Below are 26938 nucleotides of genomic sequence, written 5' to 3'. Positions count from 1 at the left end.
CCTTTCCCATATTAGGGAAGTTTTCAACTATAATCTCTTCAAATATTTTCTCAGTCCCTTTCTTTTTCTCTTTTTTTCTGGGACCCCTATAATTCGAATGTTGGTGCATTTAATGTTGTCCCTGAGGTCTCTGAGAGTGTCCTCAATTCTTTTAATTCTTTTTTCTTTATTCTGCTCTGAGGTAGTTATTTCCACTATTTTATCTTCCAGGTCACTTATCCGTTCTTCTGCCTCAGTTATTCTGCTATTGATCCCTTCTAAAGAATTTTTAATTTCATTCATTGTGTTGTTCATCATTGTTTGTTTGCTCTTTAGTTCTTCTAGGTCCTTGTTAAACGTTTCTTGTATTTTGTCTATTCTATTTCCAAGATTTTGGATCATCTTTAGTATCATTATTCTGAATTTTTTTTCAGGTAGACTGCCTATTTCCTCTTCATTTGTTTGGTCTGATGGGTTTTTACTTGCTCCTTCATCTGCTGTGTATTTCTCTGTCTTCTCATTTTGCTTAACTTACTGTGTTTGGGGTCTCCTTTTCACAGGCTGCAGGTTCGTAGTTCCCACTGTGTTTGATGTCTGTCCCCAGTGGCTAAGGTTGGTTCAGTGGGTCGTGTAGGCTTCCTGGTGGAGGGGACTAGTGTCTGTGTTCTGGTGGATGATGCTGGATCTTGTCTTTCTGATGGCAGGTCCACGTCTGGTGGTGTGTTTTGGGGTGTCTGTGGCCTTTTTATGATTTTAGGCAGCCTCTCTGTTAATGGGTGGGGTTGTGTTCCTGTCTTGCTAGTTGTTGGCATAGGGTGTCCAGCACTGTAGCTTGCTGGTCGTTGAGTGGAGCTGGGTCTTGGCATTGAGATGGAGATCTCTGGGAGGTTTTCGCCATTTGATATTACGTGGAGCTGGGAGGTCTCTTGTGGACCAGTGTCCTGAACTTAGCTCTCCCACCTCAGAGGCACAGCCCTGATGCCTGGCTGGAGCACCAAGAGCCTGTCATCCACATGGCTGGCCCGCGGTCCCCAGGACTGTTGTGACTTCGGCTGCTGAGGCCCGTCCAGAGCTGGCAACCTCAGTGAGGCCGCCCTCCCCTTGGGCTCCGGGGCAGTTCAGTGACGGCGGAGGGAAGAGACCCTGAGCCAGGAGTTCCAGCTCTGTGGAAACGTGGGCTCCATTCTGGGCTCAGGGGGTGGGACCGCCACAATGGCTATTCTTAGATTTGATTCAAGATATAGCATTTAAATGGTGACTACCTTCTTCCATGTCAAGATTCTTGATATAATAAGGACAAATCCACGTCTCCTCCACAACAATCTTGTATAATCAGAAAGAGAAAAAAAAATTCTGACATCTCTCCTTTGACCACCTTGCTAATCAGAAAATTACTTTTCACATAAGTGGTTGGAATTAAATAATAATTAGTTACATTTACATGACATCCCACCCCTTGAAAAATGTTGACATATGAGAGATACAATTAGATAATCACAGTAATAACCAGATTTTGGGGTTTTCTCAAAGGATTTTCTTCTTAAAGGAGCATTGCCTTTTTTTTTTCTTTGAAAACCAATGAAATGTTTTTGACCATGATGCAATCATACTTTTAAACAGTTTTCCTCACATTTTCCTTTTTAGGATACTTGATAAGCAAATTATTTATAAACTTAACACAGAGGACAATGTGCATGTTCTTTGTGACTGCTTTTTCTGGTCATTACAGTGTTCCTTAAAGAGAGCTCAGCTACATACATCTTTCTGCAGTAGGTGACTTCCCCATTGCCTGCATGAGGATATGATCCTTCCCTGGAATCTTCTAATGCAAAAACACATATATCTTTGTTTTGTTATCATTTTTTGAGGCCTTGCCTAGCACCAGACATTGTGCAAAATACCTTTAATGCTCATCCATCTGCACCCTTAATTATTACAAGAATCCTATGAGGTAGGCACCATAATTGGCCCCATTTAACAGATGGAAAAAACTGAGGTTTACAGAGGTTAAATAACTTACCCATGATTTGTCAGTTAAGAGGTGATCAAGCAGAATTAAAAGCCATGTCAGACCAACTCCAGGGACAGTAGGTTTAACCACTAAGATAGTGTGCCTTCCTAAAGTTGAGGAGCTATCAAACTGACCTACTGCATGAGAAATGCCTTACAGTGGGTTAAATGAAGGTTTGACTTTGCAGGTCAACTCCCCCTGCAGTCAGCATCTTGCTGGAACCACTGGTGGGGAGAAGAAATTGCCTGTGTTTAACAGAAAAGGGCCAGGGTTTGCTGACATGTTTAGTTAATCCACATGGAGATGGCTGATGAGGATTCTGGTTAATTAGTTATGGAATTTTAAAAAACGAGCAGATGCACCATGGTAAAATGCATTTTACTTCCTGAACCCTGGGGGAAAGCACTGGGTATGTTCTGTGGATGTGTGTACTTACATATCTTGATTGAACATTCAGCAGCATGTTTTGCAAGGTTCAGGTATCCTGGCTTTGTTCCAACATGGATAATTACATTCTGCTTCAGCTCTGCCTACAGTCTCAGGCAGGTACAAGATTAATCATGATAACCACAGCTAACAAGCACCTACTATGCACCAGCCAATACATGGGGAAATTTCCATGCGTCACCTCCAATCCTTTCCACAATCCTGCAGAGTAAGGTTTATTTTCTACCCTTTATTGGGGAAACTGAGGCTCAGAGAGAGGACAGTTACTTGCCCAAAGCTGTACACAAATAAGTGGCAAAACGGAGACTCAAACTTAGACATGTCTGGCTCCAATGTCTGTATTTTTTCCCCTTCTGCATTCTTCATTTGAAGAAAAAATGCACTTGACAAAAAAGCCAAAGGATACACAAAGGATGTGTAATGAAAATGGAGTTTCCTCCCAGCCCTTCGTCTCCTGGTTTCCCTTCCCAGAGGCCCACTCTACCATGCTCTTACGTAGCATCCAATATAATTACGCATGTACACCTCATTTTTTTCTTTGAAGTTGTGGTTATAAGTTGTTTGGCTGAAATGGACCATATCTCTGCACTGAAGTTTCCTATTTAGAATTTATAAATGCTTTGGGAGCAAAACTGGGAAGGATTTTGTATAAATATCAAATGAAGAACAGTCTGTTCTATCTACACATCTTTCAGGAAAAGTCATCAAGAACAGCAGGTCGTGTATTTTTATACATAGTTGGGAGAAGTAGAGGAGACCAGAATATCCAGGGGCAACTATGTCCTCGCTTTTGATATCAAAACACATACACACACACACACACACACACACACACACACACACACAGAAGAAGACCAGTTATCATGTGTAATATGGTATTTTCTAACTTCTTTTTTTCAACCTACCAGTTTAATACCAGCATTTTCCCGTGTCTTAAACATTTTCTGAAAAGTTATTTATAATCACAGCTTAGCATTTCTCAAAATGCATATACATACCATCATTTAATCATTATAGTATTGTGCGTATTTAGGTTGTTTCTGTTAGTTCACCACTTTAAATAAAGAATACTGTGTTGGGCACCCTTATAACACATCTTTATACAAATAGTTTAATATTTCAACAGGCTAAATTCTAATGAGAACCTTCCTTTAAATTATTTTTTGAAGTGTAGTTGATTTACAATGTTGTGTTAATTTCTGCTGTACAGCAAAGTGACACAGTTATACACATATATACATTCTTTTTTATTTTCTTTTCCATTATGGTTTATCCCAGGATACTGAATACAGTTCCCTGTGCTATACAGTAGGACCTTGTTGGTTATCCATTCTATATGTAATAGTTTGCATCTACTACTTTCAACTTATTTGCAAACCTAGCATTGTATGAGAGGGCATATTTCTATGCACCATGGATAACACTAAACTTTGTGATAGGTCAAAATGCTATCTTATTTGGATTGAATTTGTATTTCTTTGATATCTTATGAAGTTTAATATTTTGCCAGTTTTATATCTTCTTTCAGGAATCATTTATATCTTTTCCTCAGTTTTCTGTTGGGGTGTCTTTCTTATTGATTTATAAAAACTCTAGTAAAGATACTAAATATTTGTCTATCATATCTGGAACATCATTTGCTTTTTTGCATTTTATTTTCCCTTATGGTTACTTTTTTTGTCTTCCAAAAGTTTAACTTTTTTTTTTTTGGCCTCACCTCACGGTTTGTGGGATATTAGTTCCCCAACCAGGGATCAGACCTGGGGCCCCAGCAGTGAGAGCCCTGAGTCCTAACCACTGGACCATCAGGGAATTCCCCAAAACTTTAACTTTTAACTTCTTTCTTTCTTTCTTCTTTGATATCATGGTTATAAAGCCTTCACAATTCTCAAGAATATATACATATTTACTAATATTTTAATCTCTTACTCCATTGTTTTCTTTTTAACATTGAAATATTTCATTCATTTTGAATTAATATTGGTATAGATGTAAATGAGGAAATCTGAGTACATTTTTCCCAGCTTAATCACCTAATTGTCCCAACAAAGTCCCAATAATGTATAATTTCCCAACTGACTTGAAATACTACCTTTATCATGTGTTTTTTATGTAGCTGTGCTTATTTCTGATTTTGTATTCTGTTCTATAAATCCATTTGCCTGTTTCTGAGCCAGAACCACACTGTTTTAATTACTACAGCTTTATAATATATATTGTGTGACACTGTAGCTTCCTTCCCATGATTCTTCCTTCTAACACAATGCATTGGCTCTTATTTCTAATTTATTCATCCAAAAGAAACTTTATAATTGTAATGTCAAATTCAATTTTTAAAAACCTCTTGGGATTTGGATTGGTATTACATTTGATTTATAGATTAATTTGAGAAGTATGGATGTCTTTCTAATATCACGATTTCCCATCTCTCCATTTATTAAAGTTTTAATTGAACTGTCTATACAGTATGGAACAATCTTAAATATCAGTTGTGTTAGCAGGCATCTTTGTCTTGCCTGACTTAACGAGACTCATAGACTTCAGGTTACAGCACATACAACTAGAATCAAAACCCTTGGCTTTACATCCTGGCTTCACCAATTAGTACCTTGGGTCTTTGGCAGATTATTCCTCTGCATCAAATTTCCTTACGTGAATAAAAGGTTAATACAAATACCTACCTAGTGATATTGTGGTGAGATTTAAATGAGATAATAGATATGAAAATACTTAGAACCATGCCTGCCACGTGGCTCTCAATAAAAGTAAGCTACTGGGCTTCCCTGGTGGCGCAGTGGTTGGGAGTCCGCCTGCCGATGCAGGGGACACGGGTTCGTGCCCCGGTCCGGGAAGATCCCACATGCTGCGGGGCAGCTGGGCCCGTGAGCCATGGCCGCTGAGCCTGCGCGTCCGGAGGCTGTGGTCCGCAATGGGAGAGGCCACAACAGTGAGAGGCCCGTGTACCGCAAAAAAAAAAAAAAAAAAAAAAAATGTAAGCTACTGAAGAGAACAGACTTGTGGTTGCCAAGGGGGAAGAGAATGGGGGAGGGAAGGATTGGGAGTTTGGGATTAGCAGATGCAAACTATTATATATAGGATGGATAAGCAGCAAGGTCCTATTGCATAGCACAGGGAAGTATATTCAATATCCTGTGATAAGCCATAATGGAAAAGAATATGAAAAAGAATACATATATGTATGTGTGTATAACTGAGTCACTTTGCAGAAATTAACACAACATTGTAAATCAACTATACTTCAATAAGAACTTTTTTTTTTAAGTTAGCTATTGGCCCTATTTCATCCTTCAATATACAAGTCCCTGTGGGCTTGAGATGGATATTCTTTTTCATGTTAAAGATGCAGCCTTCCTGGTTTCTTAAGGTAATTTTTTTCTTAATTAGTGATGGATGTCGAATTTACTAAGTGCCTTTTCAGAATCAGTTGAGAGGATCATTTTTCCTTTTGACCTATTTCTGCACTGAGTTATGATTCTGTATTACATGTAATGATATGGATCTCAGTGGGATGTGGCAGCTTTTCTCTTAATAAATTGTGCTTTGGTAGATATTACTTGAAATCTTGACTGGTCAGTTTCTCTCAAGAGGGATCTTTCACTTGTCAGCTTGAGGTGACATGCCTGCATGCCTGTCAGCATTCTGGCAGGTGTCTCGCCCCCCTGTTCACCTTGGCCAGTGTCTGGGGACTGCTTGTTTTAATAGCGCCACAAGATAATCTCCCCATCTCTGCCCTACTAGGAAAGTGGCTCCAGCCTGGCTGTAGGGCTGGGGGAAGCTCTGTAGGTCCAGCTGCTCATTCTAGAGACCTCTAACGTTGAGTGTGCTTCTGCCCTCTCACCCCAGCAGGGTCCCTGGTGCCTCCAATTCCAGAGCTATTGGAAGATTCCACTTTCTTCTCAATAGTGACACCCCCTCCTCTCTGTAGCCACTCAAGTTTCAGCTTTCTTTTCCAAGACCAATACCCCTCGTAAGTCAGCCTCTCTTCTTCCAAAAGTAAGTCTCTCTTCCTTGTCTGCCACAAACGCTTCACCCATTCTCTTGATATTTTGACTTAATACCTTTTATCCATTCATTATCAACTTAGTGGTGACCAGAGAAGGAAGAGAGATGAACACTGTGATTCCCCCAAGTGATATGAACACACTACCATGAATTGGGCCCTTTATCAATATTAAATGATGCCCTTTGTCTCATTTAATGTCTTTTGCGTTGGATTCTACTTTTTCTGGTGTTAATAACGTGACTCTAGCTGTCTTTAGACTGGCATTTTCCTGCTGCATCTGAACCCCTCCATTTTCATATAAAATATTTCCATCCCTGTGTTCTGGGTGGTCTTATAAACACAAATATGACTGACTAGGTTTTATGTGAGAATGAGAAATCTTTATTGTTGTCATTTTTTTAAATTATGGGGTTTAGCCTATTTCCAGTGATTTTTAATATTAACACAATCAATCCTACTTCTGCACTTCTGTCATCTTGCTCTACAGTTTTGGCTGTTTTTTCCTTGCTTTCCTTTCCTGTCTCTTTTGTTATATGAGCTGCATTTACTTTGCTTTTCTATTTTCCAGTGTTTTGAAGGATGTATGTCCTGTTTTTTGGGTTGTTTTTTTTTGCGGTACGTGGGCCTCTCACTGTCGTGGCCTCTCCCATTGCGGAGCACAGGCTCCGGACGCGCAGGCTCAGTGGCCATGGCTCACGGGCCCAGCCGCTCCGCGGCATGTGGGATCTTCCCGGACCGGGGCACAAACCCGCGTCCCCTGCATCGGCAGGTGGACTCTCAACCACTGCGCCACCAGGGAAGCCCTGTCCTGTTTTTAATTTCTTCATTGTATTTTCCTCTAATAGAGCAAATGAGCAGGAGGGACCTTCTGGTAAAAGATCTCCTGTGCTTTCCCTCTGCCCTTCCCTCCCCCTCTTCCTCTATTGCCAATTTCTCAGTCTGTGTTAATTTAACCTGGGATTTTGAATTTGATTGGTGAAATTATTAATTTTTTCAACTGTATTGGGGTATAAATTATTACTTTTTACATCTAATTTTTAAAGAAAACTATTGATATTAAGAGCTAAATGTATTAATTCTTTAGACTCTGTGTTGTGCTCAATCCCAGTCACTATCCTTTTATATTCAACTTCCCTTTCCCCAGTTCCTTCACACCATCAATCAGGTGACTGCCTTTATCTTCAGAAAACTTTTCAAAGAATGAGGTGGAATGCTTTTCAAGTTATCTTATAGTGCTTTTCTTTTGCCTTCACGGGCAAATTGTCTAACTACTAAGTATTGGAAGTAACAATTTTTTTTTCTGCAAAACTCTATGAATGATGATTTGTGTTTTCTAGCATTTACTGCTGCTACAAAGTCCTTGTCTGGCTTGAATTTGTAGAAAGACTGTTTTGTTTGCTTTATCCATCCTGGGTATATATAATACTTATAAAATGTTTGCATTTTACATATAATGTTAAATGTTTGACCTGACACATGTTTGTATAGATAGATGATGGATGGATGGATGGATGGATGGATGGGTTCACTGATGTAAGTTTTGTTTTGTTTGGACTACTCTGGCCTTTTGACCTGCCCACATTGCCATCTTTTATCTCTGGAAGTGTCTACTAATGAAATCTTTGCCAATAGCTCTGTCCAATTTGTTTCAGGTTTCCTCTTCAGTAACATTGCAAACTATTCGTTGCCTATGACGACTCTGTCTTCCATGTCATCTTCTCTCCCAACAGTTCAATCTTGCGGATCTTTACTTGAGAAGCCCAAGATCAGGCTCAAGTTTGCTCTGATTTTTATTTTCTACGTTGCTAGTTCTACTCTTGATTTCTGTCAGTGTAGTTTGCTAGTGCATTTTTAGATTCTCTACAGTACCGCCTCATCCATACCTGTTTTGTCTTATCCTATTGTTTTTCTCATTTCATCATATGGTCTTTTCATCCAAGCCAGTGCTCATCTCCTGAACTTCTGCTCAAATGTCTACTCTGGGGTTTCTTCGACCCCTCAATTCCCTCGTTACACTTGCTCTTCTTTTCTTCCACCCCAAATTGTAATTATATATTTGCTTATTTTTTGTTCATTATGTCCTCCACCAGACCAGAAGCTCCATGAGGGCAAGTGCTACATCTGTTTTACTTAGACCCATGGCCTCGGCACCAGCAATGGCTGGCAAACAGTAGGTACTTAATAATTATCTGTTGAATGAGTCTATGTCTACATTACTCTGGCTTGGATTTCCTTTGGCCAAACTAACATTGTTTTGAGCCAGAGGTTCCCAAACTTGAGTCATTATAAGGATCACCTTTTTTCCATATTCATGTACCATTTGTACTATTTACTTAGTATTTGTCTTTAGATCAAGTCACATTTTCTATGCTCACTGCATATTTAAGCCTCATCCTAAGCAGTAAAATCTGTTAAATATAGATGATCTTCTAGTTCTAATTTTCTAAAATGCATTAAAATAAACACAAAACTGTTTTTAAAAAATGTAACTTTCATCCATGAATCACTTGCAGACCAGAGATTATATGTGACTGCACTTTGGGAAACCCTTCTAAAGAGCTCAGGCTGCTGCATTTTCTCAATGCGCCCAGGTCTTCTTGCCTTTAGGCTTTGATTCTTCTCCTGTTATTCATTTGACCAGCATGAGTCATATGCTTTTTTGACTGCCTGTGGTGGTGTGGCCCAGTGACAAAGACTGAGACTCCACACTCAGCAAGGAAGACAGCATCCCTTCCTGATGGGGTTTGCAGACTAACTGGGGGAAAGGCAATAGATAAACAAACAGATATGCAAGAGATTTACAGGTTGTGCTCAGTGCCAGGAGGGAAATAAACCATGGGGTTTAGAGAGTGACATTTGAGAGTGGTGACATTTGAACAGAGACCTGAGGATGAGAAGGACTGAGCCATGGAAGAGTCAGGGGAGAGTGTTCTAGGCAGAAAGAGCAGAAAAGCCCTGGAGGCAGGAAAGGGCAGGACTGAAGGATTTGAGTGTTTGCTACCTCATCTTGCAAGGTGTCCTGAATGCCTTCCAGAACTGAAATGCAGAGCTGGACCATTCTACACCACAGCCTGGACAAGAATCCAGATTGGCACAGTTTGGGTGAGACCTGGACCCCGTAGAAGTGCTGTTGACTCAGTAACCGTACATGCAGCTTTGGCCTGGATGATATCTGAGCAGCTGGCTCCCTAGTGCTTTGCTCAACAGCACTACTCTTCTGACTCCCTGCATGGTCAGAAAGCCAAGCCCTGCTCACCTTTGCAACCACTGGGCTTCGTGTATTCTGATACACCTGCCTCTTCGGGAGACAAAATGGAAAGAACTGATGGTGGCTAACGTCTCCCAGGGAAGCGGCGGAATTGTGGAGGACCAGGCAGGAGGTGTTGCCGCCACCAGCTGCAGTTGGATTACCTCCCACTAGGGGGCACTGTTATGCTGCAGGAAGTGGGGGCAGGCTTGTGGAGCTCAACCTTGCAAAATTTAGTAGCCATAGGGACTCTGGAGTGTGCAATTGTAAAGCTTGGTGTTAAAAAATAAGATGAACTCACTGATTCATCCAGTCTTTGGCTGGGGTATTTGCAGATACCTGGGATGCATTCAGATCTGGTGCGGACTGACAGGTCCTTAGCATGGATCCAGGCACAGGTGGAAGGTGGGCCTCCGTGGACACTGCAGGCAGGGAACACTGGGAGGTGAAGGGAGGTGGAGACGCACAGGCCTGGGGGACTAGCATCCGAAGGCCACTGGGTTGACCATCTCCATCCTCGGCTGGTCAGTGTGGAAAAATTTATGTGTTTGGCAGCAGGATAATGAAGATGTTTCATGCTAACAGTTTCTCTATTCTCCACGGTGCGAGCTCATCTGCTGAGAGGGACAGAAAAGGGCTGGCTTTGATCATTTGCAGAGAATGGAAAAGGTCTGAGATAGTCATTGTGCAGAATGGGAGAGCGAGTTGGCCAGAGGAACATGGTGGAATTTGCTGGCTGTGCTGAGGCCCCCTTTGTATCAAGAATAAGGTATTTGTAATGCAGCCATCCTGCCAGTTTCAGACGTTCTCCAGCAGCACTTTCCCTTCTTCCCCTCCATCTGTTTTCACTTAGATTGACTTCTGGAGATTGCAAGGAGGATGAAGGTCCCCTAAGCCACCCCTTGGTACCACCCCTGGTAGCCTTGGGGCCACTTGGTGGAGCAAGCTGGCTCCGAATGGATGCTGGCCAGCAGAGTCTACCTAGAGAAAGATGCTGAGCTGCTCCTTGAGCTCTGACCATGAACGAGGATGCTGTGATGGGTCCTAAGCTGGCAGGGACCAATGTCAGAAGAGACTGGGTGAGAGGTTACCAGTGGATTTGGTTATAGATTAGATGTGAGTGTTGCTGGGGCAACTGGTGAATGGTGGGGCCATTAAGTGAGACATAAAGAGATAAGTGGTAAGTGTGGGAAAAATAACTGAAATATGTATGGAGAAGGACTGGTAAGAGGGGTAAAAAGGAAACCAAGACCTTGGTTCTCAAAGCCAAGAAAGAACATATTCCTCAAGAAGCAGGGAGTGGGCTAATGCCTCAGATGCCACAGAAAGTTAAAACAAGGCCAGGACAAAATGACACCGCCATTTATGGGTGTGCTCAGAGAGACCTGCTTTAAGGGGGTGAGGAGGAAGGAGGCAGATGTGACAAGTTGAGGATGAATGTGAGGTGAGAAAGTAGAACCATTGAGCTTTTTTGGGCCTCTCACTGTTGTGGCCTCTCCCGTTGCGGAGCATAGGCTCCGGACGCGCAGGCTCAGCGGCCATGGCTCACGGGTCCAGCAGCTCCGCGGCACGTGGGATCCTCCCAGACCGGGGCACGAACCCGCGTCCCCTGCATCGGCAGGCGGACTCTCAACCACTGCGCCACCAGGGAAGCGCAGAACCATTGAGCTTTATTTCATGAACTTTGGGAAGAAAAGGAGATATATAGGGCTGTAGCAGGAGAGCATGAAGGAACATATGATTGGCTTTTTGAAAATGAGAAAGACAAACACTACGGCACAGTAACTATAGTTACTGATACTCTAGAGCATATTTGGAAGTTGCTAAGAGAGTAGCTCTAACAAGCTACTAGCTCTTCATCATGAGGAAAAAAGGTAACTCTGTGTGTAAGTCTCTGTGGTGATGGATGCTCACTAGACTTATAATGGTGATGATTTCACAATATATATGTATGTTGAATCATTACATTGTACACCTGAAAGTAATATAATGTTATATGTCTTTTATATCTCAATTTTTAAAAATAACTGAATAAATGAAAGAACAACAAAAAAAGAAAAGACTTAAATGAAAGGGGGAAAATTCAGTAGAGAAAGAGGAATGCATTGACGGCTGGGTACAGTGCTTTATGGTTTACATGGGCCCCTCATGTGTTCATCCAGCTTAGACCTCACAGCAGCCAGGGGAAGCCCACCTTCTCATCATCCACCTGTTGCTCTGAGGAAACTACTATGAAAGTCACAAGGCCAGGAAATGGAAAAGCTGGGCCTCCAATCTGGGTTTTCTGAATTCACATCATCTACAGTTCGTCATCCAATATCCATTAGCCAATTCCATTTAGTGCATAAACATTCACTGACTATGCAATTCATGCCAGGCTGGCCAGGACCTGGCTATTCAACCTGTGGGCCATGGACCAGCCTGTCAGCCTCACTGCAGAGCCTGTTAGAAATGCAGAATCTCGGCCCCCTCCCTAGACTTATAGAATCAGAATCTGCCTTTCCACAAGACCCCCAGGTGATACAAATGTGCCTCCAAGTGTGAGAAGGGCTGACTTAAGGGACCCATTCCCAGGGAAAAGGGAGGGTAGGCTTAGTGTGGGGAAGGAGCTAAGCCCAGACAGTGAGAGAAGGTGAGAGACCCAGAGTTACCAACAGAAGGTGCCCTGCTAGTGTCCCCATGGTCAGGCCAGACTAGCCCGATGGCACCTGAGAAATTGAGGTCCAGTTGCCTGGAAACTTATCAGAACTGTACGTGCAGCAGCAAAATCCATTCATTCAGCACCCACGGTCACCCTTCCTCCTTTCCGAGCCAAGATTCCGGAGAGCAGAGCTGTGCATTTCCGGCCTTCCATATCTTTGCTTCTCACCCACACCCCAGCTCCTCCAGACACACTTCCTCCCCCTCACTCCTCAAAACTGTTTCCATGCAGGCTATCTTCTCCCTAAACAATATCAATGGAGATTTTTTAACATAGCTTTTTATTAGCTAGTTTTTTTAACTACAAATGATGCATGCTCATGGCAAAGGAAAAGAAATCCAATGAGTGCAGCAAGATAAAGGTGAAAAAGAAGTCCACTCTATACCACGGGCCATCCAGGTCCCCCAAGGTGATCACTGCTAACAGTTTACTGTGTATCTTTTTAGAGGTGGTATATGCATATCCATACTGGCATCTGTGTGTATATTTTGTATGTAAATAGGTGCATATTGAACTCGCTGTTCTGCATCTTGCTTTTTTTTTCACGTAAGAATACATCTTGGACTCCTTTTTGTGTCAATATCTATAGAACCAGCTTATTTTTTTAACAGCCACAAAATAAGCTATTGTCTGGCTTTATTTAACCAGCTTCGTACCAATTGACATGTAGGTTGTTCTGGTCTCTTTTCTGCTACAAACAGTGTTTCAGTCATTAGGTCAATGCCAGCTGCTGTAACAAACAAACGCCAAGAGAAAAGTGTATGTCTTGCTCATAGTAGTCCAAGGGGGTTGTTTTCCCAATTATAAGGGGTGTTCATGCCCCTTCTACCTTTTGGACCTTCTAGGGCCTCAGAGTTCTCTGCATTTAGCTAGTAGATGGAAAAGAAAATGAAAAGGACACACCTACTTTGTAAGCACCTGGGTCTGGAGGTAACACACATAGAACCAGCCACAAGGCCCCACCTGGATGCAGGGGGTGCTGGGAAATGTAGTCCGTGGCTGGGCCACCACCCTCTAGAGACAGAGCTACACTATGGAGTGAGGGGCAGGGATCTTTGGTGGACACCTCCCCATCTCTGCCACAAATGCTGCAACAAACATTCTTGCACACAGGTCTTTACACTCTTGCACAACTAAATTTCCAGAAGTGGAATTGCTGGGTTAGAGGGTGTGTGCATTTTACATTTGGGTAGATAATATCTAATTGTCCTCCTAAAGATGCATTGATTTTCACTCCCTCCAATATTGGCAAGTACTTAGTTCTACACGCTCTTGCCAGCAATAACAGTTACAATTTTTTAAAGTATATTTTCCAGTCTTATAGGTGAACAATATGATCTCATCTTAGGTTTAATTTGCATTTCTTTAATTTTAAGAGAGATGGAGTATCTTTTCATGTATTTATTTCCCATAGGTAGCTCTTTTGCTATTAACTTTTCACAGCCTGTGTTCCTTTATTCAACCAGCTGGCTCTTTTTCTTATTAATTTGCAAGAATTTTGAAAAAATATATAAAACATACAAACACATATATAGATAGTAAAAATATATGAAATCATCCTTTGTTTCCCTATCTTATATGCTGCAAATATTTTTCCAGTGAGTCATTTCCCTTTATTTTATTTATGGTACTTTTCCATCCCAGAGACTTCCATTTTTTATGTATCTAACTTTTCAGTCTTTTCCGCCATGAGTTTTGTCTCATGCTTAGAAAGGCTGTCCTCGTGCCAAGGTTAATTTTATATTCTCATGTTTTCTTCTAGTGCTAGAGTCACACTTGCTTGAATCCAGATTTTGCAACTTGCTGCATCGCTTTTGTGACTGACTTTAGTTCCCTGTGTCCCAGATTCCTCAGCCCATAAACAGGAATAGTGAGAGTGCCGGCCTCGGGGAGTTAATGTGAAGTGAAGGCTGAGGGTGGTGGTTCATACACAGAGCTGAGAACCACATCTGGCCCTCGGTCACTGCGCAAGAAATGTTAGCTGTGAGCTTGTTTACATCGAAGGCATCAATGACCCCGGCTCAATCAGCTCCGGCTGCTATAACAAAAATGCCATAGACCACGGAGCTTAAATGACAGAAAGCTATTTCTCACAGCCTGGAGGTTGGAAGTCCAAGGTCAAGGTGCCAGCCGATTTGGTTCCCAGTGAGGACTCACTTTCTGGTTTATGGACGGATGCCTTCTTACTGTGTCCTCACGTGGCAGAGAGGGAGAGATCATCTCTCCCGTGTCTCTTCTTATAAGGGCACTAAGGCCTCCACGCTCAGGTCCTAATCACTCCCACAGGCCCCACCTCCAAATACCCTCACACTGGGAGTTAGGGCATCAGCGTATGAATTTGGGATGGGGATGGGGGGAACACATTCAGTCTGCAGCAGACTATGTGTATGGCTGATGTATGCTGTGTGTATGCACCATAATGATTTGATATATGTTTACATTGTGAAATGATTTTCACAGTCAGGTTAATTAACATATCTATCACCTCACATAGTCACCATTTTTGTACGTGTGTGGTGAGAACACTTTAGACCTACCCTCGTAACAGATTTCAAGTATACAACACAGTATTGTTAACTGTAGTCACCAGGCTATGCATTAGATCCCCAGAACTTATTCATCTTATAACTGAAAGTTTGTACCCTTTTTCTAACGTCTCCCCATTTCCCCACCCCACATCCCAGCCCCTGGCAACCACCATTCTACTCTCTGGTTCTATGAGTTCGACATACAGATTCCACCTGTAAGTGAAATCATGTAGTATTGATATCTGTCTTTCTGTGCTTGGCTTATTTCACTCAGCCATAAAAAAGGAAGGATCGCCTGCCATTTGTGACAACGTGGATGAACCCACATGACATTATGCGAAGTGAAGTAAGCCGTGTGCCCATTTCTTCTGATTAGCAAGTGGGAGAACTCTAACTCAGGTCTCTTTGATTCCAACTCCTATACTCACAACCAGCTGCTAAAGTAGCCCACTGCCCTCCGAACAGCTCTAGGATATATCAGGCAAGGAGGATCCCTTTCTTGTCTCCACTGGTCACGTGGCGGGACTCAAGACAAATTCCATAATGCACAAAGAATGGGTGAAAGAATAGGTGTCACTGGGGGGACTTCCCTGCTGGTCCAGTGATAAAGAATCCGCCTTACAATACAGGGGATGCGGGTTCAACCCCTGGTCAGGGAACTACGATCCCATATGCTGCAGGGCAACTAAGCCCATGCATCACAACTACTGAACTCGTGCCCTTCAACTAGAGAGCCTGCGTGCCACAAACTACAGAGCCTGCATGCCACAACTAGAGAAGAGAAAACCCGCACGCCACAACTAGAGAGAAACTCGAGCAAGGCAACGAAGAGCCCACGTGCCACAACAAAAGATCCTGCATGCCTCAATGAAGGTCCCGCATGCCGCAACTAAGACCCGATACAGCGAAAAATAAAATATAATAAATAAATAATAAATCTTAAAAAAAAAATGAATAAGCGTCACTGGCGAAACTTGCACTAGAAGAGGCAGGCAAGGTGTTACTCTGTCTTCTCACCATCACCCTGAGGGACATACCAGAGCCTGGACCAGCTGTGGGTTTACGCTCCAGGGAAGGGACTCTGCCCCGACACCTACATCAACTTCCCTTCTTATAGGCCAGGGGTGAGAACAGCCTTGTCAGCTGGGGGGGGACAATCAAACTACGAGCACACCAGGTAGGCTGGGCTGAGGTGCCAGCTGTATACAGAAGTTATTAGGGAAAGCCAGCTGTCCAACCCCTGGGGGCCTTGATGACTGTCAGAGACTGGGTTCAGGCACGGCCCCTCCTGGCAGAGGAGGAAGCCACCAGCCCTAGTGGGAAGCCAAGTTCAGTGCAGCCCCTCACACTGAGAAAAGGGAACCACCTTACCCCTGGGGTTTACAAGACTGTTAACTCCTTGAGGACAGAGACTACACCATGCCTGTCTTTGTATCCTGGCGTACAGCAGGTGCTCAATAAATCCTTGTCCAATGAATACATGAATGCATACCAAGCACAGGACAGGCCTTGTTGATAGAAATGTGACAGTGGTGATCCCTGCCTCCGTGACCTAACACTCTAGGGTGATGACAGATGCGGATAATGTGTGAAAAATGGGATGTGTCTGTAGTGACTGCCATGGAATCACAAGGGTAACAAATTGCCTAACTCCTGGGAAGGGGGAAATAATAAGGGCACAGTCAGGGAAGTCTCCCGGGCGGAGGTGATGAGGAACTAAGAGCTGAGAGATGAAGAAGTTCTGCCTGATAGGCTACAGAGCCTTCCCCCAGAGGGCAAAACATGTCAGAGGTCCCTTAGCATGAAAAATGCAGTGTCGGGGGAGAACCCTGAATAGCCCAATCTGACCAGAGCCCAGGGTGGCTGTGGGCTGGATCGAGATAAGCCACATAAATCCTGTTTAGGCCTTTATCCTGTGAGCAGTGAAGAATTATTGATGGGGTTCAGGCTGGGACTCAGCAGTTTCCTCCTGGGTCACATCAACGTAAGGATTTGGGGCTGTGGCTTGGAAGGAGGAGTTGCCACGATGCTAGAGGGGCCTCATTTCTACGCTCATAGGTGCTGTGCCTGCGCTCAGCCTTGTAGTGGGTGAGCAGGCTTAGCAGGTTTAGTTTAGTTTAGTTTGGTTTGGTTTTAACATCTTTATTGGAGTGTAATTGCTTTACAATGGTGTGTTAGTTTCTGCTGTATAACAAAGTGAATCAGCTATACATATACATGTATCCCCATATCCCCTCCCTCTTGCGTCTCCCCCCCACCCTCCCTATCCCACCCCTCTAGGTTTAGTTTTAAGAACGAGTTTCTTGCAAGAAAACCTTTTCCCTCCTCTTCCGCTCCTAATTATCCCTCTGGAGGCTGCAATTATTTTTTTTCAAGGAGCCTGGTTGCCCAGCTAGGAGCTAATAAATCACTGAAGTCCCCCAGGCAGCCAGGCCTTTTAGAACACATACACAGAATGTACAGATTTAGCAGGAAATGAAATCTTCCAGAGAACCCTATCAGTGATAATCAGGGGTGTGCCGGCCCTGCTCAGAGGCCCCGCACAGCACGTCCCTCTGTGGACAGTGGGGCCACAGGAGCTGTCTCTGTCCCACGGGGTGGGTCAGAAAATGCCATTTCCAGAGAGCCTCAAGCTGACAAGTGAGTGTTTGGATTTTGTGTGTGTGTGTGTGTGTGTGTGTGTGTGTCTTTTTCGGTAAGGGCTGCAGAAGTCTGTGATTTCTCCCTTAGGGAGAAGGTAAAATACAGACTTTTGTGCACACATCTCCACCGGCACACACAAATATGCTTTTTCCTCGTTGTTCCTAGACTTGGGAACCAAAACCTTGCCTTTCTATTTTTTCTCTTCAGCAAATATTGACTACGCCCCTACTAAGTGCCAGCCATCTCCTAGGTGCTGAGAGCACAGCCATGAACAAGACAGACACCAACACTCTTCTTTTGGAACTTTCAGTCTATGGTTGGGGGCAGGGGTGGGCAGAGACATCCATCAAATAAACATATAACATCTTAGGTAGTAATGAGCGCCATCGTGTTACTTATGAGGGTGCTTTTTGTTAAGGCTGTGCTTCCCAAGCTTCTCTGAATATGAGTCCTGAGGCAGGGGGTTTGTTAAAAATGTAGGCTCCTGGGCTGCACCCCAAACCCACTGAAGCTGAATGTACTGGGACTCTTTAAGGCGCACCCCCAGGTGATACTTCTGAGCTACCATATTGAAGGCTATGCGGCTAAAGGAACATGCAGTCCTCAACCATGGTTCTTAGCCCTGGGGGGTCCACTGGGATCATCTGAAGAGTTTTAAAGTTGCAGGTACCAAGGCCTCTGTGCCCACCCAGAGATTCTTAATTAATTAGTCTGATGTGGGGTTATTTACATGTTTCCAAAGCCCTCCAGGTGGTCCCAGAGTCCAGCTTGACTTCCTCAACTCCTCCTCTCCCAGCCACACTATAGGTGACCGCAGCCCTGTCCTCTTTCAACATTAGAGGGAGCCTTGGGCAAAGGACAGAGTGCAGATGGCAGAACAGAAATGGCACAAGATGTGTTCCTTTCAATCTCATTTTACCTTCGTATATTGGGAGGTTTTTTTCTGTTTTTGTTTTTTTTTTTAGTGGTACGCGGGCCTCTCACTGTTGTGGCCTCTCCCGTTTTGGAGCACAGGCTCCGGACGCGCAGGCTCAGTGGCCATGGCTCATGGGCCCAGCCGCTCCGCGGCATGTGGGATCTTCCCGGACCGGGGCACGAACCCGTGTTCCCTGCATCGGCAGGCAGACTCTCAACCACTGCGCCACCAGGGAAGCCCTATTGGGAGGTTTTGATTGAAGCAGAGCTTGGATTCCCCTCAGCCTGTGAGCCTGAGCACGTGTGGCCATGATGAAATTTTTTAAATGGCACAGCGATCCCCTCGCCCCAGGACTATCTGCTGGAACCTTCCTCTGCCCAAGGCCAGAATGCCAAGAAAAGGCCAAGCTTCATAAAGTAAACACTGGTAACTTCTGAGGACTCGAGGTAACCTCTGAATAGGCACCTACCTTTGACACTGGATCTTTGATCAATGTATTGAGTACCTATGTCATGCCAGGTATTGTGCTAGGAAGGCAAAAAAGAACGAGAAACACACCCAAGATGCTGATGATCTGTGGAAATAAATGGATGCATACCTAGTAAGTTCTACACAATGGGGTGAGGTCTTAGTAGTCGGATGCAGGAAGTGCCAAGAAATTACAAGGAAGGGTTCACAGAGTATATGACTTTTCCTTTGGACTTGGAAAGATGAGTAGACATTCACCAGGGTGAAAGAGACAAGAGAGATGATCAAGAGTCTTAAAAAAGAAAAAAAACTCAGCAAGTGCAAAACATATGAAAGAGCAGGATGTGTTTGGAGAGTGGATTTTGTGTCCGGCATGGTATAAGCATCAGATTGCCAGGAGGTGGCAAGAGATAAATTCTGGAAAGGTAGGCAGCAGCCTTGAGTACCAGGTCAAGGAATGTGGGCTTTCTTCAAAAGAATAACTGATGGTTGACAAGATTGGATTTGCTTGAGAAGGAGTTCCCTGGTGGACACAGACTGCAGAATAAATTGAAAGGGAGAAGAGAGTAGAAGCATGGAGGTTAGAGAAAAATCTGTTGTCAGAGGAACAGAGAGCCTGAAGTGTATGAGTGCTGGGGGAGGGGAGGGGGAGGGGGAAACTTGAGAACTTACAAGAAGGACAGAATTAGATGTGAGAAGGAGTCAAGAATGACTCCGACGTTTTTCTGCTTTGTGAGTGGATTCACAGTGATATCACCTACACAAACAGGCAAAAGAGAGAAGTGAGCTTGGAAGGAAACTAGTGAGTTCAGTTGTTGAGATGAGGTGTCCACTCCACAGACAGTTGGACGTTCCAGTCCATAGTGTGGGAAAGCTGGAGCTGCAGTTACAGGCTTCTGAGGAGTCGACAGCTCCTGGGCAGTGCTAATGGCTGAGGAAGGAATGAGGTCATCCAGGAAGGTCATGTAGAATAAGAGAAGTGGGAGATAGACTCCTGGGAAGGTTCCCAGTGGTTTGGAGAGAGTTGAGAATGTGAAAAGGGATGAGGGCTTCATTGCATAACTCGATTAGGTTGTTGGCTGCATGTAACCTCAGAAATATTGATGGAGACTTTACTTGTGCCATGGCTGTGGTAGACTTTGCAGCTGTAGATGCAAATAAGGTACACCTGCCCTCCCTCATGGAGTTTATAATCCAGTAGGGGTGAGTGTAGCTTCCACAGAGAGGAAGCTAAGTTGTGTAAGACACGTTGGAGTTCTTGGGTTGCAAACAACAGAAACAGACTCTACTTTAAAGTAGTCCAGAAACAAACAAACAAATTAGAAGGATGTGCAGTAACTCACAGAATACAGAGGAGAGTGGGAAAACCAGGTCTCAGAAAGGGCAAGAACCCAGACAGCTGAAGGAATTTGGTAAAAGAAACCGATAGGGAGGCTCTTCCATGCTCCTGTGTCTGGTTGGAAGATTCAGTCCACTTTCAGTCTTTATGATACATTTTTGTCTTTATGACACAATTGGCACTAATTAGCCTAACTTCAGTCATGCACCCTCCCCTTGGCCTGCTAAGATTTTATCTAAAGAAGGAGTGGTGGTTCCTTAAAAAAATCTGGGAGCTGCTACCAGATGTGGTGGAAATTGTTGCTTAGCAGGTTAAAATAACAGATGGGAGGTAAGTCCAAACGATGAGTGTTAGAACATTCTTTCAGTAATTTTTGCAGAGCTACACAGAAAAGAAAGGACGCTGAAGCTTAAAAGGGTTACAGGGTGAGAGAAAAGTTCAGCTGTTTGTTAGCAGCTGGAAACAAATCAGCAAAATTTGAACAATGACATGAGGAGGAAAAATGAGCCTTAAGGAAAAGCCTAATGCCCCCTTCCCACCATAGAGCAGGGAGGTGTGTGTCCATATGGTCTCCCTGTACACTATCATCCCACAGGTCTCCTGTACTCTATTCCAGTGACCGAATGAGAAATAAATATATAGGGGTGTCCTTTGGTGGGATAGAGAAAATTTGGAGTACGCATTTGACTCATGACGTGATGACCTTGGTGTGATGTTATTTACAGCCTGGTGTTTGTACCTTCCTTAGTATCTGTAATTTGGTTTTGTAGCTGATATGCCTATGAGGAATTAGAAGGGTGGAACTTCACTTCAGTGCACAGCTGGGGGAATGATGTGACACTCTGAAGATCCCTGGAATTGGTCAGAATTTCCCAAACTGGTAACAGAAAGAGGTGTCAATTGGTGCTCCTGGCAAAAGTTCACAGTTCCTTGGCCACATAAGCTTTGGAAATGCTGCACCTTCAATTCCTCTCTTGGATGTTCTTTAGCGTATTAAAGGATGTTGCAAAGACAGACTTCCTTGATGGTCCAGTGGTAAAGAATCTGCCTGCCTTACAATTCAGGGCACTTGGGTTTGACCTCTGGTCAGGGAACTAAGATCCCACATGCCATGGGGCAACTAAGCCTGTGTGCCACAACTACAGAGCCCATGTGCCCTGTGCACCACAACTAGAGAGAAGCCCGCGTGCCACAACTAGAGAGAAGCCTGCGCACCGCAACAAAAGATCCCGCGTGCCTCAGTGAAGATCCCGCATGCTGCAACTAAGACCTGACGCGGCCACAAATAAATTAAATAAATAAATAAATAAGAAATAAACCTTTTTTTAAAAAAGGGTATTGTGAAGAAATCTGTTTAATGGCTTATCAGGTCAACTTTTTGTGTGCTGATATCAATAACCCCCATGAAGTTCGGAAAGTCCTTAAGTTTAAATGCACTGTCACATATATGTAATTTCATCTACTCTCGTCATAAAGGCCAAAACCTCATTACAATGTATGCCGAGGTCATAAAGTATTACAGGAAGATGTCTAAGAAAGTCCAGCCAAAGAATTCTATTCAAGTACACCTGTGATTATTTGCCAAGAATGATATCCAACTTAAACAATGGCCTTCTCAGTATTAATCAATACTATAAAGTTTCAACCCATAAGGGTGCATGATAGACTCTGGGCCTAGAAGCAAAATATCAGTCGTATCAGCTTATCAGCTGCAAAGAGCATTTGAAGACTCAAGGGGATAATGGGTAGATTTGCAGGGAAGGCAGCAGGGGAAGGGATCCGGCAGCACGGGTGGGCAGGTGAGCCCTTGCCTACCTTGTCTTCTGAGATTAGCGGGAGGGGTTCAGGATGGATAATGGTCACTCTCTCAAGGTGAAGGAGAGGAAGACTGAAGGGGTGGGGGGGTGGCAGCTTATCCTTTCCTAGAGTAGTGGGAGACTAGTGGTGTGTTAGGGTGGTTGAGTATGGCTGAGAGTTTACGGTGAGAATTTGGAACACTTACTATGAGGAATGATGGGGGCGCTGTAAAGACAAACATAGATTATTGAGCAGTGGTGAGGGCTCAATTCAAGCTAGAAGTAATACATGCATAAAGGAGAAGCAATCCTCTGTCAGGATCAGCAGTTTTCTCTACTGCTGTTTGGCGACACAAAGACAGAATTAGAAAGGATGAAAAGTTGGCAAGATGCATTATTAGAGATTGGAAGAGCAAGCACTACAAAGAAATTGATGATGATGATGATGATGACGGCGATGGTGATTAGGGTTAGGGTTAGGGTTAGATGTGAAGATGATGCTATTGAAATGATTGCTCACTGGGTCCAGAGAAGGTTTAGAAGAAAGTGAAATCAAGAATATCACAGATGAATCTGAAGATCGGGTATCAATACAGTGAATTTGAAACCGTGGTAAAGGTAGAAAGAAAGAAGGTTGTAGTCTGTGTTTGTATCCTGTGGCCGCCATAACAAATGACCACAAAATGGATGTCTTAAAACAATGGAGATTTATTCCTTCACAGTTTTGGAGGCCAGAATTGTGAAACCAAATTGTCATCAGGGTTGATTCCTCCTGGAGGCTCTGAGGAAGAATCTGCTCCATGCTTCTCTCCTGGCTTCTGGTGGCTGCCAACAATGCTTGTCATTTCTTGGCTTGTAGACGCGTCACTACGTGCTCTGTCTTCATCATCACATTGCCTCCTTCTCTGTGTATCTCTTCTCTCCTTCTCTTCTTTTCTAAGGATATTCCTTACAAGGAAACCTAATCCAGGATAACCTCATCTTGAGATCCTTAACTTACTTCCATCTGCAAAGACTCTTTTTCCAAATAAGGTCACATTCATAGGTTCTGGGTGGAGGTATCTTTTGGAGGATCACCATTCAACCCACAACATAGTCCTAGAGTGGAATTTCAGTGTGAACTTTTTCAGAATTAGGGCAATTCCAAGGATAAGACCTAAGGTATGGCCATGAGAAAGAGTTGCTAAAAGGAAGAGAAAAAGGAGATATTTGGTCAAAGAACTGTAAGGCCAGGTTACTGAAGAGAGATGACAATAGGGGCTGGGATGAAGAAGACCAGGTACCAGCTGCCTCCATTCCAGAGGGCTGTGAAGATGCATTCTGTGGGTGTTGGGAAGCCGTAGTGTTAAGAGTGGGGGAAGGATGCTGTGTTGGTGGTTCTCACCCCTACCTTCACATTGGAATCATCTGAGGAGCTTCAGAAAGGAACCCACCCCCAAATATTTTTAATCAGTTGGTCTAGGATGGGGCTCAAACATTTGTGGGTTTTTTTTTTTAACTTTCTTGGGTGACCTAATGAACAGCCAGGATTAAGAAAAACTGGTTAAGTGTAAAACACAACCTTCAGAAAGAAGTAGCAGACTTCCCTGGTGGCACAGTGGTTAAGAATCCACCTGCCAATGCAGGGGACGCGGGTTTGATCCCTGATTTGGGAAGATCCCACATGCCACAGAACAACTAAGCCCGCACGCCACAACTACTGAGCCTGTGCTCTAAGCCTGCACTCTAGAGCCTGCGAGCCACAACTAATGAAGCCCGTGCACCTAGAGCCCGTGCTCTGCAACAAGAGAAACCACCGCAGTCAGAAGCCCGCGCACTGCAACTAGACAAAGCCCGCTCCCAGCAACGAAGACCCAACGCAGCCAAAAATAAAAACAAAATTTTTATTTTATTTAAGAAAAATGTAGCGACTGGGAGCCAGAGCTGTTCCCCTTCACAAGGGCCTGAAAGAGACACACCTGAGAAGGAGACATCAGCGTGTCCCACCATCCTCCCTTAAACCTTAAGCAGAACCAGGAAGTTTAAAAGTAAGGGAGCAAGAGGTTGCATTAGGGCTTCCGACTGAGGTCCCAACCAGCCGGCAGTTCTGTGCTTCTTCAGTCTTATACCAAGGAGGAAAAGACATCAGAACTCATTTCTAAAACACATGTTATTCCTACAAAGCATGCCTTTCCTCCCCCCAAAAGATTTTCTTAATATATTTAGAGAAGTATCTTTTGCCAGAACAACATTCGGTGGCTTCCTTTGTATTTTTTGAATATGTAATAAACACAATAAAAATTTCAAGCAGCGTAAAAGATTACACAATAAAAAGTAATTCTCATTTATCCCTCACCTCCTGGCTTTGCTCCCACTCAAGCCCCCTCCCCAGAAGCAATTACTTTTATTGGTTTCTTGGTATCTTTCCTGAGATAAACAAGTTGTATCTTGCTTTTTTTCATTTAAGCACTAAATCTTGGAAATCATTCCATAACAGTACACGCAGATCTACCTAACTCTATTAATTGGCTATTCCATCATTTATTTATTTCACACTGATGGACATTTAGGTTGGTTCTTGTCTTAAAGCAAACTGGTAAAGACCTAAAAAAAAAAGTCAACAAGAGTTAAAGTGGGTTCTTCATCAGATGAGAGCAGGTGAGCCTCAAATGGCCCGTTGGTGAGGGGGCGGGTGCTTCACTAGGGAGCTGGGTGGAGGGAAGTGATCTCCAAGCCCCCAAGAGAGCCCTGGCTGATCATGTGCGTTTCTGCCCCGCAGGAGCCTGATGCCCCGGACCCTCGAGAGCCAGATCACACTGGAGAAGACCCCCAGCTATTTCGTCACTCAAGAGGCCCCTCGCCGGATCTTCAACATGTCCCGAGACACCAAGCTGATAGTGGTCGTGCGGAACCCCGTGACCCGCGCCATCTCCGATTACACGCAGACGCTCTCCAAGAAGCCCGACATCCCTACCTTCGAGGGCCTCTCCTTCCGCAACCGCACGCTGGGCCTGGTGGATGTGTCCTGGAACGCCATCCGCATAGGCATGTACGCGCTGCACCTGGAGAGCTGGCTGCGCTACTTCCCACTGGCCCAGATCCACTTCGTCAGCGGCGAGCGGCTCATCACTGACCCAGCCGGCGAGATGGGGCGGGTCCAGGACTTCCTGGGCATTAAGAGGCTCATCACGGACAAGCACTTCTACTTCAACAAGACCAAAGGATTCCCTTGCTTGAAAAAAACAGAATCGAGCCTCCTGCCTCGATGCCTGGGCAAATCAAAAGGCAGAACTCATGTACAGATCGATCCGGAAGTGATAGACCAGCTCCGGGAATTTTATAGACCTTATAATATTAAATTTTATGAAACTGTTGGCCAGGACTTCAGGTGGGAATGAGCCATCGAGATGCAAGGGCTCTTCCACTTGTCTCTTCTGCGAGGTTTGCCCTGAGAGCCCTTGACCCTCTTCCCCCAGGGAACCCAGGCTCCAACCCCTGTTCCCATCTCGGATTTCATCATCCTGGGACCCGGGAGCCCAGCTAAGGCCAAGAGACCAGGGGGGTCCCTGACACTAGCCCTCCCAGTCTGTCCACGCAAAGCTGATCTGCTTCTGGCATGTCCGGTCAATTCTGAATGGTTTCCCTTCAGCCCTTAAGAGGCCTTGGGAAATTGCTTTAGGAAGAGTGGGAGTACGTCTTCCAATTATGGTACATATTATAAGGGATGATGGTCTGTTGCTATGAACACAGCAGTCTGTCCCTGTCACCGTCCACCCCGGAGTGGGTTTGTTAATTTTGAGCGGCATGTACCTCCCCTCTCAGCTTAAGTCTCCAAGCCACCCTGGGTGATGGATGGGGGACCAGCCTCGTCCTCCTGACCTTAGCAGCTCGTGGCGAGGTTACAGAGCTGGAAGTCTCCCCCGGCCCTTCCTAGGAGACAGACCCTTTGCTGATGAAATAAACCAGTGATTTCAAAGCCTGTGGTCTCAACTCTGCTTGAACTGTCTTTGAAAACCACTCTGTGACACTCCCTGCTCCCTGTGGACAAAGGCACATAATTCTGCTGTTACGGGTACTTTCTTCACGCGAGCTTTCATGTTCAGCATGCGACAGAATCACGCTTGTCCATGTGAAATAAATATGGCTCTCTCGTGTCCTCATGGCTGGGCTTTCTCTGTCAGGCCTGGAGCACGGCGCATTCATCCAGCTCCTCCAGGCAAGATGGGGCTGCACTGGGGATGGTCTGGGAGGGTGGTGAGGGAAGAAGCAAGGGGGTGGAGGAGGGAGAAGACGAGGTTCTTGCTGGCAAAGGCTGGGGAGGTCAGTGGGGACATCCTCTTTCTGAAACATAGTCTGACAGTGTCAGCTCTCTGTTTAAGCTTTACATCTGAAGTGAAGCCAAACTAGAGGCTGATAGGACATCAGACATGTTTTTGCTTGGCCAGCATGATGTTTTGAAATAATTTCCAACATTTAAAACTTGGGAGTGTTCATATAAAAATATGGATTTCCAGCTTCTATTTTTTAAATTTTTATCAGAGTATAGTTGATTTACATTGTTGTGTTAGTTTCTGCTGTACAGTAAAGTGAATCAGTTATACGTATACATATAGCCACTCTTTTTTACATTCTTTTCCCATATAGGCCATTACAGAGTATTGAGTAGAGTTCCCTGGGCTATACAGTAGGTCCTTATTCGTTAATTTATTTTACACACAGTAGTGTGTATATGTCAATCCCAATCCCCCAATTTATCGCTCCTCCCCTCCCCCCTGCTAACCATAAGTCTGTTTTCGACATCTGTGACTCTATTCCTGTTTTGTAAAAACGTTCATTTGTACTAGTTTTTTAGATTCCACA

At 44.2% G+C, this 26938-nt stretch overlaps 1 protein-coding gene across 1 annotated transcript in view; it reads left to right on the top strand.

The window, feature by feature from the left end:
• Window positions 1-25587, top strand: part of HS3ST2 (heparan sulfate-glucosamine 3-sulfotransferase 2) — a gene marked incomplete at its 5' end in the record, with an annotated part of 93647 nt that extends 68060 nt beyond the window's left edge. Inside the window, one exon of the mRNA XM_081256199.1 lies at window positions 24858-25587. Coding sequence (XP_081112325.1) covers window positions 24858-25476 — 619 coding nt within the window. The 3' untranslated portion in view covers window positions 25477-25587. The remainder of the gene's footprint in view (window positions 1-24857) is intronic.
• Window positions 25588-26938: the final 1351 nt, after the last annotated feature.

Source organism: Mesoplodon bidens (genome assembly GCF_964165515.1).
Source record: "Mesoplodon bidens genome assembly, chromosome: 15".
NCBI classification, from domain to species: Eukaryota; Metazoa; Chordata; class Mammalia; order Artiodactyla; family Ziphiidae; genus Mesoplodon; species Mesoplodon bidens.
The sequence above is the reverse complement of the archived record's forward strand: the minus strand, read 5'-3'. Positions and strand labels throughout refer to the sequence as shown.